Genomic DNA, 13,958 nt, shown 5'->3' on the forward strand with positions numbered 1-13,958 from the left:
CAACCGTACATAAAAAGCTGCTAAATTTGGACCAAGGCCGTGCAGTTCTATCTCCACATACCTGACAAATCCCTGAACGTCTGGCAGCGGGACTCCACTGCGATGGCAAGTGTTCAGCGTCAAGGATTAGCCCTGCTCGGCAGAAACCGTAGCAACGCTACATCGCTCTCAGCTGGGCAGTAGTCATTATCTTGGACACCCACTACCACTCCGCTTTGACATCTCCAGCATATTCTGACTTCTTTGTTCGCGGCTGAGAATTGTACAGTAGAGCTGCTTATCAGTGATGGAAGCATGGCTGGATTTGTGCTTACAAAGGTACAGAAAGGGATACACCCATGCAGTAGGTAGCATGTGATGCTCTTAAAGGCATTTCCAATGGTCTCACATCTCACACGCTTTGATTTGACATTTTAAAGGTTTATTTGGGGGGAAAAAGGCCTTTTTTGGTTTTCCTTGGCCTTACTCCTAAGCCGATCTTCAAAAGGAAATCAAAACGAGTAGTCAGTCCCTTCTGGAAGGCTTTAAATGCATGTTGGATATATAATTAATGCAGGCATGTTTGTGTTTTTGTTTGATAAGGGTCTGTATTGTAAGTCATCAGTGTATGCAGTGCAAGTTTATCATTTGGAAAGAATAATGGCTCTGATTAAACCTATTTTTGCATGTGGTGGTTTCTTAACCAGGTCCATCTTGGCATAGGCATTTATGTCCCAGTGGGTCCTTCTTTTAAGATAAGGATCAATGTAAAAGAATATCAGAGCTTTTCACCTTTGGAGCTCTGAGTTTAACTCACAAATCAATAATTTAAGCCTTAAGTCTTATAGTCTATAAATGCCCCACACTTAGCTGTCCCTCTTAGAGCGGTCTCGGGGGCCATTCACACCTACGCTTTGATGCAGACTGATGTGCCGTTCAGTTTGTTTGGAGCTATACATGAGTGAATGTGGTACATTTGCGACCTTGTTCCACAAATATTTTGCAATGCTTCTCTTGTAAAATGAACTGCTCCAAACAATGAACCAAACTGTGGAATTGACATGGAAATGCCCAGCCCTGTCACTTCGTTGAAGCCCTACATACTACTGCCTGACAGTGCATTACACTGTAATACCAACAATCCCTCAGTATTCCTGGTGTCAAATAAACCAAACCTAAACTTTAAAAAATAATGGTTAGTTTGCAAGTGAAACAAATTATGTGCGAGTGAACTAGGTGAGACAGTGACATAAATGGTGTCTGATTATGGATTGAAAGGTATTAGCTGTTTCCAGTCAGGAAAGCATTGTGCTCCTCAGACAAAAAGACACAGCTTACAGCTTTGCAATAATAAGGCACCTGTTTGTTGGTGAATTTTTCTTTTCATCAAGGTAACTCTCGACATTGTGAAACCTGCATATTGATCGCCTGCCATCTGCGCCAGCGACAATGTAGTGTTCTGTCTATCTGCAGTATCACTTAAAACAATACTCCTGTTAAACTTATAGTACTACCTGAAGAGCTCTTGAATGTTTTTTTTTTCTTGCCAACTCCTGTAGGAGTTTTGTTTACAAAAACAAAAAGCAGGCAACATATGTCCAGATAGATCTTTAATATTAAATTATTCTATAGAACAGAGTCTAGAATAACTTTTTGGGGATTCTTTATACAATTAAAGAATCAACGATGCAGAAAGCTTTTTTTAGAGACTTTTTGTTTTGAAGTTCAAGGAAAGCTCTGATATGATAATGAAATAATTTTATCGAGTACAAAAACATTTTGGTAAACGCCAAAAAAAACAGCAGCAGTAAACTTGGACAAAATAATAAACTTATTAGGAAGATGAAGGAATACTGATGCCTTCTCTTTACTTACACATTAGTCAGGTATAAACTACAACCGCAGAATAACCTGGGTGATGTATGCCTTCTAACATGCAACGTGAGTGGTGATCGTGTGTTGAACTGGATAGTGGCGTGACAAATTATGCCTACCCCTTGGAAAATGGGCCACGAACAGACACAGCCGGCAATGTGAAGCGAGATCATCCTGTTTCCCCACAGTCCTCCAGGCCCTCCCGCCATGCTGGAGTAACCTACATAATAATTTACTGTAGTAAAACCATTGAGGCCAGCTTGTCTGGTTTCCACTGGACCTGTTTTATTGGTGAAGCTTTATTTTGAGGCTCCATTATAAATAATTAACCTGCATCTATAAATGTTAGAAAAGTCACAGGCAGTGTTGGACAGAAATTAAAGTGCTACCAGGAGGGAGAAATATCGTTTTCGAAATCCTGTTTGTTAGGCAGTATAAACAGCCTTTTAATTAATATCTAACACCACACCAAGGCTGTCCCTGTTCGTGTGTAATTATGGTGAGAATAATAGATGGGCTGCACTGAGGTACAATAGAAGGGCTCTGGCAAGGCATTCTGGGGACAGCTAATCCCACAATAGTCTGGATTTTCTGTTTTATGACGGGAGTCACTGGGACTCTGGGCTTTTAACCTTTTCAGATTTACAGACCTCTGTTTTATGATGGCGATGATTAAAGAAGCTCAGCCTACCTTCCCTCCCCCGGTTCCTTAAAGCATTCAAAACGGTTGTATATCATGTGTGAACCGAGGTGACAGCGCAGTTCGATATTTAACTCTGCTGTCCCCAGGGGTGGTAAAATAAAGTACCCATGCAGGCTGTTAAAAAACAAAAACACAAATTAAAAATATGCACTGAAATGGAGCTGACGATCCCACAACAACAGCAGGGAAAGACCCTGATTATACCTTTTGAAAGAGTATGGAAATTGTATTGTGTGTCTATTGCAAACTCATTTCTTGATCTGGAGTTTAATCATTAGTTCTTAATCCAAAATGCTGTTGTATACTAACAAATTGTTTATTTATGTGGTCTGGAAGACAGGGATAGCACTATTCAAACAAGTTCTGTTTGCGTTCTTGTTATGGCATTGCAGATGAACCAATCACAGCAGTTGTGAGTTGTGTTTGAATGAAGCTGTTGTATTCAAACCCAGGTGTACGACTGCCTGAGGCCAGTAACAATCCTGATGTTTGACACTCCAGCTTCCTCTGTTCTGTCTGAAATACAGTCTGCGAGGAAGTGTGTTGCTAGGATTGCTGTCAGAGCAACAATCCTATCCTTTAAGCTAAATTCTGTATTTGTATTTATTTTATTTATGTATTAATTTAGATATCTTTTTGTTTATTTAATTGCAATGTTTACATAGTATCCCTTGTCAGATGTGGGTTATAAATGAGGAATCACAAGACCCTTCGTGCTTGTACTCTTGCCCCCCCAATTTTTCTTTTTCCCCCAATATCTGTCCCCCCAGTTTTCTTCTCTTTGCTCCATCCTTCCTCTTAACCTTCACCTAATCCAGCTAGACTGACAAACTCTTTTAACTGTATCCCCCCCTCCAAAGGTATGTTTAAGAACAAATAATAATTTTGCTGTTTTAATTATGGTACGATGTAGGGATTTTGGAAAAAAGCTGAAAAGCTGGTTATAAAGCAAGTAAAATGGTGTGACACAATGTCATTCCATTATCAGTACCCTGACCTTTTTGTTTTTTCAATTAAATGGTCGATGTCGAAGATTTCAAGAGGTATCCTTACTGTGTGATCTTTTAAAGTAAGAAATCGCACTAAAACCACTGTAGTCTGATCTTTGAGGCAGATAAGACCTAAAGCAAAAAGTAGTGGGCTAGAGGAGGGGAGGGGATACACTCATTAAAATCCTGTGTGTTTTTTTTTCTTTTGGACCCACGAATGGGAGAAGATGTAAATGCACTGACTGATCCAGGGAGCAAAGACCGTGATGGGTATTGAGTTTCTTAGCTTACAGAATGCCAAACCCTTCACCTAGACATCCTAGTGAGCTTTCAAGTGTCCCTTGTGCTGAATACTGAGTGATGCCTTGGTTTCAAAGGTTTGGAGAACTGTCTTTGAGATGTCTCACCTCTTAGTCTTCGATCACACTGATGGGAGTTTGGGGAATCCGTTTAAGGTGGGGTGGAGGAGTTAGGATCAGAAGTTATTTTTGCATTTGCCCTCTCGGTACCTTGTACTGTAGCCCTTGTGTAGAGCATGACGCTTGTTAATAATCGCTCTGTCTTTAGGAATATACAATCCAAGATCATTTTGTTTTTCTGTTTTTACATTAAAATGCTCATGTCTTCAGGAGCATCCTTATTTGTGCATGGTGTCATATGAATGCTGTCTCTTTATTAAGACTGATAAATACATAAGTAAGAATGCTTAGTCCTTAGCTACTAAACAGAATTTCTGTATCTACGGATGAACATCAGCTTTGAGATAGTGCTTAGCATGCAGAGACACCCAATGCCATATAAATTCATTGGGGGGAAACAACAACTTTCATTTTTGGTGAAAACAGAAAACACATTTGTGCTAATAAAAGAGTGCATATGCGCACATCTTCACTTTGCAAGTTTTCTAATTTTCCAGTTGTCATCAAGTCAGTTTTACACCTTCAGCAACATTTTACCCCTAGTCTGAAGTACTCCTGTTAGCCGAACTTGAAAGAAATGTGTGTTGAATAAAGGATTTATTCCATACTATAATGGTATCTGTCAGAGGTAAATGTCTCCATAAGCTGCAGTTTTGCAGTGACAACTTCCCCTTTGACAGGTGAAGGAAAATAAATATAGCATAGAAAGAAAGGATGATGTATTCTAAATGAATGTGAAGTTCAAATGATTTTCTGAACAAGTGAAAGGCTATTTCGGAGAGAGGTTCATGATTTTCCTTTATGTATGTTTTTTAAACATTGACATTGTGGCAATCCCACACTTGTGCAATACAGTGCCAGTATCGCTGTGCTGTAAATTGTGATTTTTTCACTCTGTATAATGTTACTTAAAGACTTGACTGTTTACAGATGTTTGGAAATTGGAACATTTTAATACATTAAATCATCAGCATAGTTTTGCTATAATTACAGTGTTGTTATTGCAAATTAACTGTGGAAAATTATTTATTGGAAGAGATGTGGTCTGTTCAAACATCCTGTTCCTCTCAGCATAGGAATGCATTCTGTCCAATACTGCATTTTCTTTTAGACACTGAATGCATCATAAACTAAAATTATTATTTCAAAGGTTCATTGTTTTCCTCTTAGAAACACAAAAGCATTTTTTAAGTACTTTTCTGATCAATCATTTTCACAGTTCAAATATAGAAGTAGCTTTTTCTCACCGAAGACCCTGTTTCATTTCAAGAAGCGACAAGAAAGCTACCATGAACTACCAACATTTAATCAGTTAAAGTTTTTATTATGCCCATCATGACACACAGTAAAAAGCCCAGTGGATGGAAGCATAAGGCTATTGCAATAAAATACAAAATAAAGGAGAAAAGGCACTGTCAGATAAAGGATGGAGATTCAATGAGCAAATGAGGTGCAGGAATGCAATACAATATGCACAATAATTTATCAGGCAGAAATGAAGGCAACAAAGAAATTACAAAATGTGCATGTGTTTTGATTTTTCTTCGAGGGTGGCATCAAAGAGAGTAATGCCAGTGATAATGTATCACTCAGGGGCTCAGGGGAATTCCAGGTGCGATCTGAACAGGCAGGTTGTCAGGTGGTACTGGAAGGAGGTAAGAGAGTGAAGGCCCAGATGTTTGCAGGTGGATGCTTCCACCACAAGGGGGGGGAGGGAAAGGCAGCAGAAGAGAAGCAGAGATCAGAAGAGGAGCTGAAGGGAGATATAAGAGAGCCGAGCCATAAGGGGAAGGAGTGATGGAGAGAATTTTCTGGCACAGACAAGAATCTGGAGTTGGATGTGAGCAGAGGAAGGCTGCCAGAGAAGTAGAAGAGATTCACGGGGACACAGACCAACTATATGGGCTGTCACTGACTGCCGAGAACAACTCAGCCATCTTCTCTCTCCAAGTCAAGCTTAAGCACGTACTATCAAAGACAGCCTGGGTATTTAAGAAAAAAACAAATCACTCTTAGTAACCCATTGAAATCAAACCACAATTAATGTGTAATCTTTTTGGGTTTCATAAGCTGAACAATTACTTTCATGTCTTGCAAATATGCATAATACTATCAGCTGACTCTTCTTTTTGGCCATGTATGTTGTTACTCATTGCTCCACCAGAGAATTATGTCACATACCTCTTCAATTTTTTTCCAGACGTAATCTGTAAGACACCAGGCTGTAATTATTGTCGTTTTTTTTTTATTAGCAATGTAATCAGTAAGAACATAGAGCCAGAGATTTGGAATAGCAAACAGATAACATGTATATATACGCCGTTCCTACGATGATGATGATAATGATAGAGAAGAGAAATAACTAAACCTGGAGATACAAGAGTGGAAATACTCACATTAACATGCCATTCTTACAATATGAATGAGGCATGGATTATACACACATGCATATGTACCCTACCTTTTCACTTGTGGATAAGAGCTCATAACTACAAATGGTCAGTATTAGATCTCTGACACACAGCCTGGCACGCTGATTTCCCCAGGTGATTGATTTATGTTGGAAGAACTGAGACAAGATGCTGGGCAGGAACGCAGACCTCTTCACATTTCAGTGAGTTGTGTTCACCCTCTGAGGACTTACACACATCTGTCTCCTTTGCTTTCACAGGGGTATTGCAAGTCAATCGAATAATCACTTCCCTTGTAAACACTTGCCCGCCTGGCTGTACAGAAACAGCCCCAGACCCGGCCGATAACAAGATGTTATGTTTCAGTTAGGATGCCTTCATTAATTATTTACTCCAGATTTTACGAGGAGGAGCTCAGCGCTGTGATAAAAATATATATATATTTATTTTCTCGCTTTGCACACGGCAAAATGCAAGAATGCAGCACAGACAGGACTAGATAAAGTGATCGAGTACAGAGGTGCCTGATGTCTGGGTTGTGAAACAAAGGATAATTTGAGAATAAGGTCACGCAGTCTGCTAATTATTTAGCCTGTCACTCCACACCGCAAAGGTTTGTATTGTATCAGATTATTTAAGCATGATGATCTTTTTATCAGTCTGCATATCACAGAAACCAGGAAAGAAAGAAACAATGGTTTTCAGTACAAGCTGGCATAACAAATCACATCAGTTGTTTCTGCTTTTACTTCACAGATATGGAGCCTCAAATGTAAAGTACTTTCAAATCAAAATAAAAGTCATGAAGTCCTTATTGATCTGAAGCCGTGCACCCCTAGAGATTTTTCTTCTATAAGAGTCTGTTATGCTATAGGAGTTTTTGTTTCTCTCCTCCATGCCTAATGGTGTTCTTTTCCTGCCTGTTCTGTTTCTTGTTGTATTATTTAGTGTTTTCTGCTACTGATGGTACTATTACTAATGTTTAGCCTATATCTATAGTCATCCATTGCAATTCCCTTAATGTGTTACAATTGGTTGCAATGGGCGCTATACTAAATAAAGATTTAATTGAATTGAATCTTTGGTGTCAGCCCTACCTGACCGTAGCAGGTTTTTTTAGGTATTACAGTGAAAGGAGAAAACCAAGATAGTTCATAGTTTTTTTCCCTATACATAGTCTCAGATCAAGAGTAAGTATGCTGACATCAAGAACATTTTAAGTTGTTATGCCCACATTGTAAAACAATCATTCATTAAATATATTCAGCAACAGAAACAGGAGGCACATTCTTCCACAGAAGGGTTGGCAATGCATTCAGCCAATATTTGCTGTGTCATGTTGCCGATGTTGTCAGTGGGAGTGTTCAGAATTAATCATGTTTTTTTTATTTTTATTTGATCAATAAGCTGCTGACAAACAAATGAGCCAGGGGGGCTGAGTGGCCTCCTCTCATCTGTAACCTTTCCTATGATCTTGCGTTATTATTTCGCCTCGCCTGTGCAGTCACAGTTTGTATCTGAGAATGCCTGCACCATGCTTTGATATGTTTATTACCATCACACATCAGAGGAAATTCATAAGTGGAGGCACTGCAGTCCTGTGCTGATGTCGTACAGCTCTGCGAGGCAGTAAAGCAGGTGATTAGACAGAGCGGACAACGGGGGGGGGGACTGAGTGCGGAGAGGTTCTGCCTCCTAAGGAAACATCATCCCTTCCTTGCCTCTCTTCTTCTTCCCTACACTCACTTTTAATCAGCAGCATCAAAGCACCCCAGACAGACCCTCCCCCAGAAAAGAGCATACAGCTTCTGCTTTGATGTTGCCCTACTTACACAAGGTGCGCACGTAGCTCCCGCGATCCGCAGGCTCTCGCAGTCGAGGGGCACTTGAGGAGGACACTGCAGTTGGGGGGGGGCTGTCGTTTCTGTATTTCCCAGCCCAGGAGTTGTCTCAGCTCTCGGTGGATGCTGAAGCCCTCCTACCCGCAACTGTGAGGCTTGCCCACTAGGCTCGATCCACTTTACATTTTGTCTGTCACATTTGAGGAAGAGTGCACCACACATACCTGGTAGTGGCTCTTACACTGAACACATAAAAAGGCTGGTGTGCACAACCGGCAGAGATTAAACTAAATAGCAGTTTGTGCCATTTCATGTGTTCTGTTTTGGGCCGTTAACTCGTTTCAGTTTTCAGCTGCCAATGACTGGAGTGAGTTATAATGTAGTCTGAAACCAGACGGCTTCATTTCAATCAATATGTTTAAGCATATATTGAAGACTCTGTTCATTGATATCTGTGCTTGTTGACATTTTACTTGCGTCTGTGTGTTGAGGTTGTCTTTATTGTTTGTTTAATATATGTGCTGTAATGACGGAAAACAGGAGACACTTCTTCACACAGAGTCGTCACAATCGGGAACAAACTCCTCAGTGATGTGGTAGAAGCTGAAAGTTTGGGAACATTTAAAAATAGACTGGATAGGATCCTTGGATCACTTAGATATTAATGGACACCAAACGAGCATGATGGGTCGAATGGCCTCCTCTCGTTTGTAAACTTTCTTATGTTCTTATGTCATTGTAAATGAGAATTGGTTCTCCATTGACTAACCTGGCTAAATAAAGGTATAGTTAAATACCTGTTGTCTCATGTACACCTCTTTCTCTTCTAGACCGTGAAATGTGTTTGAACCTGATATTGTATGTCTTATGAAATTAAGGTTTTGATCATTCCCACTTCTACAGCAGTACCAGTGAATATGGCTTAAGGGAAGGAAAAGAGGCCATGGCTCTTATCCATTCTGTTTGAAGTTTATTGTTGATCCGTTGTCCTTAATTAGAAACCGTATTATTGTATTCTAAAGCCTTCTGTCTACATGAAGAGCACTGTTTGAGAATAAATGGTATAATATTAATTATCAGAGCCATGTTCTGCAGTATTGAATTACTGCTACAGAAGTTCTGAGGTAATTAATGTATTTTCTGTAATAAAATCCTGGTAATGAATGGACTGGGAGAGGAACCTGTTGCCTACCCTTGGCACAGTGGATTATGATTTGTCTTATTGTGTCACAGCAGTGTTTAGTGCAAAGGTTTTTCACTATGGTCTTGTTCCATATGAGTTTATTGGATTAGGTGCTGGAATGTGATTTATGCTCTACAGGTTAGTGTGGTATGTCCATTTGCTTAGTGTATATATTTCAAGACATTTGTCTTATGGGCCTTATTTCAAGCAGGTGTCACATTCATTAAAGCTGGATGTTGTACAGTAGCTAACTTTTATTCTATCTGACCTTGGGAGTCCTTAGCAACCATTAAAAAAAGAAAAGGCAGGAGTGAAATCAGAAATAAAGAATTCTTCACACTGTCGTCATCTCTACAGGAATGGTTAAACCTGACTCCTGTATGTCATTTTCTGTGTGTTTGTGGGTGTGGGTGTATGTGTGTGTGATACTCCCCCTCCCTGACATCTTCCACTTTCTGCTTTCAGAAATTCGTACATAAACCATAAGCGGATGAGCCGGCACACCTGACAAGCCCTGGGAACTGACACCGACCGTCTTCTTGCTCTGATTCTAGTTTGTTTGCTGGGGGAGAGAACTACAATCCACCTTTGTTCTACTTAATACCTCCGGAGAGGGAACTTCATGGATTGGCCTGCTTTTCACACCAGACTGTTTCGTTATCACCTACAATTGCTGGTGGCTGAGGGGAGTGAAAGAACAATTGAATAAAAATCAACCTGAAGAGAAAGAAAAAACAATCAGCTAAGTTAGGAATATTAATCTTGGGACATGGGAAAAAACTTTTAAAGTCTATACTTCCACAAGGATACGAAGATCACTTTTTGTTGTTGTGGTTGTTAGAAGGATTCAAGATCTGATGTCAGTTTGGCTATTCACCATGACTCTGCTTCCAGGCTGGGGACGGGATTGGTCTGGCTCAAAACGAGGCACTGTGGGCTCCGTGCTGCTATTGGCCGTCTGTTTCCTGCCATCTGTGCTGGCCAAACCAAGGTCCCCCGGCCACACGCACTTGAACTCCATCCGGATTGACGGGGACATCTCTCTGGGGGGCTTGTTCCCCGTTCATGCGAGGGGCAGTGACGGGAAGGCATGTGGTGAGCTCAAGAAGGAGAAAGGCATCCACCGGCTGGAGGCCATGCTCTACGCCCTGGACCGTATCAACAATGACCAGGACCTCCTGCCCAACATCACCCTGGGGGCGCGCATCTTGGACACGTGCTCGCGGGACACCCACGCGCTGGAGCAGTCGCTCACCTTTGTGCAGGCGCTAATCGAGAAAGACGGCACGGACGTCAAGTGCCTGAGCGGGGGGCCGCCCATCATCACCAAGCCCGAGAGGGTGGTGGGGGTCATCGGGGCCTCCGCCAGCTCTGTCTCCATCATGGTGGCCAACATCCTGCGGCTCTTTAAGGTACCCCTCTTCCCGATTTCTCTCGCACTACTGGGTTAAGTTAGAGGAGGGAGGCTCTTTATTCCTCCTGTTAATCTCTGTTGGTCTTGTCATCTACAGCACTCTAATTCAGCAATTATATTCTTAATAAGTGGCAATTAATAGGCTCTTTGGTTATTTTATTGCTGCAGTGGGGAAAAAGTCTTGTAAATGGAACCGCATTTTAATACATGTGCACAGTTTTTGTAGCTGAACGCAATTATTCCTGGGACTTCAGTAATACACCAGCAATAAAGGGTCTAGATTTATTCTCGACAACATTTATAACGGGCTTCATAATAACCTGTCCTTGTTCTTTTTGGACAGTATTTTTATACTAGTGTTCATGCAGTAATTACACACTGATGATATTAGTCCTGGGGAGCCACAGGGCTCTTCTGGGTTTAATTCCAGCTAGCCTTTAATGACCAGCTTAATTGGCCTACATTTGCATTGTTTCCAGGTCTTTGTGCCTTGAGGATGTTTAAGTGCCCTATAAGACTGGTGGGTTTTCCAGACTATGACTAAACATCACCATGCTAGGGTATGAACTATGAGAAGTCAATAAGACGATTCCTTCCTGCACTTGTTTGTTTGCTCATATGAATTTTATGACCTTCAGATGGTATTTATATCTACTGATGTCATCATATTTATTATAGTTTAAAGCACAGTACTATGCATTGCATTGAAGTTCTACTGCCTTTTATGCTGGTATTGCAGCTGTTGGATATTTATTATATCTATTTATTTATGCATTTCATTATGTATTTACAAGGATCTTTGTTCAGGAAGTATTTTTTAAAGGATATGATGAGTGATGATTCCGCCCTTCATGCAATATTTGTATTTTGTTTGTTTGTATTTATTGCCTGATCCAGAGATCAGTTACTAATTAGATTGTGGCTGCTGAAGGTAATACATTTCATTTATGGCATTGTATTCCTGTAATTAAATTTAGTAAATCAAGCATGTGACGCTACTGGGGAGATTGCGTATACTGTCAGTGACACGTACCGTGCAGGATATTTCACAACTTTAATTTATTTGTTTATTCTAATTTAATTAATGTTTGTGTCTGTGTTTATGATTTTATTGTAAATGCTGTACTGACCAAGGCCATTTCTTTAGACTGTTTATGGGCTGCCCTTATGCAGAGATAACCTTAAGCAACACAACACCATTAATGAAACAGAGCAGATACAAACACCAGTGTCTGGTAGCGACAGTTTTATCACTTTGAAGACTCATCTTGGTAGATCTAGCCACTCGCTAGATATCCAGTTGAGCTCAGATTTCTGCAGGAAATGCTGGCTGATTTATCAGAAGGGACTTTGTTTTGGATCAGAAAACTAGCAGGATGCTGTGTTATAGGCTGGGCCATCATTCAAGTGAGATGTTAAATTAAGGGCTTATCCACACTGTCAACACAGGGGTTGAGGATATTAACCCTGTTCTCACATAAACACCTGGTCCGCCAAACCTCCCTCTACCTCTCTAGGATCTGCCTCTGCCCCCGTTCTTCAAGTCATCAAAGAAAGCATGCCGATATCTTGTGCCACAGGCGCTGGAGTGTTGTGGGGAAAGTGTGTAGGAGATGCTCATGGTAATGTAACAGGGCTCTGTGCAGCCTGTGTCATCTTGTGAAATGCACATAGAATTAAATCTTGGTACCAAGGGAGAGGAGAGCTCTTGTCACATTCAGCATAAGGTCTTCAGGGATAATGAGGCTATGTTAGATACTAAATTGATTCACATTGATACACTTATGTCTTAACAAGCCTTTCTCCTCCACATCATTCATAGGAATAATAGGAACAAACTATGATATCAGTGAACTCCAGCACAGAATGCATAATGCAGTGTTCCTTACAACAACATACCGGAAAGGGATTGTAAATAAGTAGGGTTAGGGTTTTGTGACCAATAATTTGACCAAATTAGACTAAATGAAACCTGCTTGTGAGATCTAAAACTGTATTCTCTGCAGATGGTTTACTCTTCAGGTCCTCTCTGATACAGAGAGTCATCTTTGCGATACTATACAACTTTTACAAAGGCGGTGTCTCAGAGATGAGCGACACTGCAAAGCAAGTGCACCACAACCCAGGGGTGCTGCGAAGAACCCGCTGTACCAAAACTTGCTAGCTTTTTCTTATTGACACTTAAATAAAAGTAAATTTCAGCAACCACATGGCCCCTGCACCGCTGTAATAAGTAACTTTGAAGCTGTGTGTGGTTTGCTTGTGTCCACCCCTCCCTGGTTTTCCCTGTTCATTAGTAATATGCTGATCTCTTCTTAATTAGAGGCTGAGAGACGGGGTTCCCAGAGATACCCTGTGTGGTCTCTAATGAGAAGCTTCGCATTCATCCTCTTTTGGTCAACACATTTTTTTCTGCTCCTGTCGTTACATAAGAGTACTGGGAAGAGTTCTGCAAAAAGCTATAATACACACACAAAGATATATATTTACACACACAGTTGTGAACAATGCTTTCTGTACACCTACTGACCAGACTCTAACCCTAACCACTATTGCATCAACTAACTGAATTTGAGTACAAGAAAATCGATAATTTCAGTTAAAGGCATGACATTAAGATACAGATTTAAACTTATAAAAAAAAAAAAAAAACTAAAGCAGGTAATGAAAGAGATTTTGATGGTTTGAACATCTGACCTCCATATTTCCCTTCATAATTTCAAATTAAACTATTTTCAATGTCTTAATGCACTTGGAAACCGGTTTGAAGAAATTCTATACAACGTACGTACAATCACGAACTCTCCCTAAAACTGGATAACACAACGGTCAACCAATGCAGAGTACAGTAAGGTGTGGAAACAGCTGTCCAATACTATATTTTATACAGCAGTAGAGTGAAAGAAAAATACCAAGGGGAGTAAATTAGATCATTTTTTATTTTATTTTTATAATTAGGACACTAGTATGTGTGCTTAGGGCTGATTAGCAATTTACTGGATTTTTAACAGCAATGTCAGCAGGATGCGTTTAATGTGTTCCCTATTGGTAGGCAAACAGTTTTCATAACCAGTGAAGTAGCAGCGCCCAGGTCTGAATGTAATATTGCCTCATCAGGAAGGTTAGTAACGTCCCTGGGGTGGG

At 40.5% G+C, this 13,958-nt stretch overlaps 1 protein-coding gene across 1 annotated transcript in view; it reads left to right on the forward strand.

Annotated features, from left to right (window-relative positions):
• The window catches only part of grm4 (glutamate receptor, metabotropic 4), a 273,255-nt gene that overhangs the window by 40,935 nt on the left and 218,362 nt on the right, over positions 1 to 13,958 (forward strand). Inside the window, exon 2 of the mRNA XM_066703560.1 lies at positions 9,866 to 10,812. Within this exon, the coding sequence (XP_066559657.1) occupies positions 10,258 to 10,812 (555 nt within the window). The 5' untranslated portion in view covers positions 9,866 to 10,257. The remainder of the gene's footprint in view (positions 1 to 9,865; positions 10,813 to 13,958) is intronic.

Source organism: Amia ocellicauda, chromosome 5 (genome assembly GCF_036373705.1).
Source record: "Amia ocellicauda isolate fAmiCal2 chromosome 5, fAmiCal2.hap1, whole genome shotgun sequence".
Classification (NCBI taxonomy): Eukaryota; Metazoa; Chordata; class Actinopteri; order Amiiformes; family Amiidae; genus Amia; species Amia ocellicauda.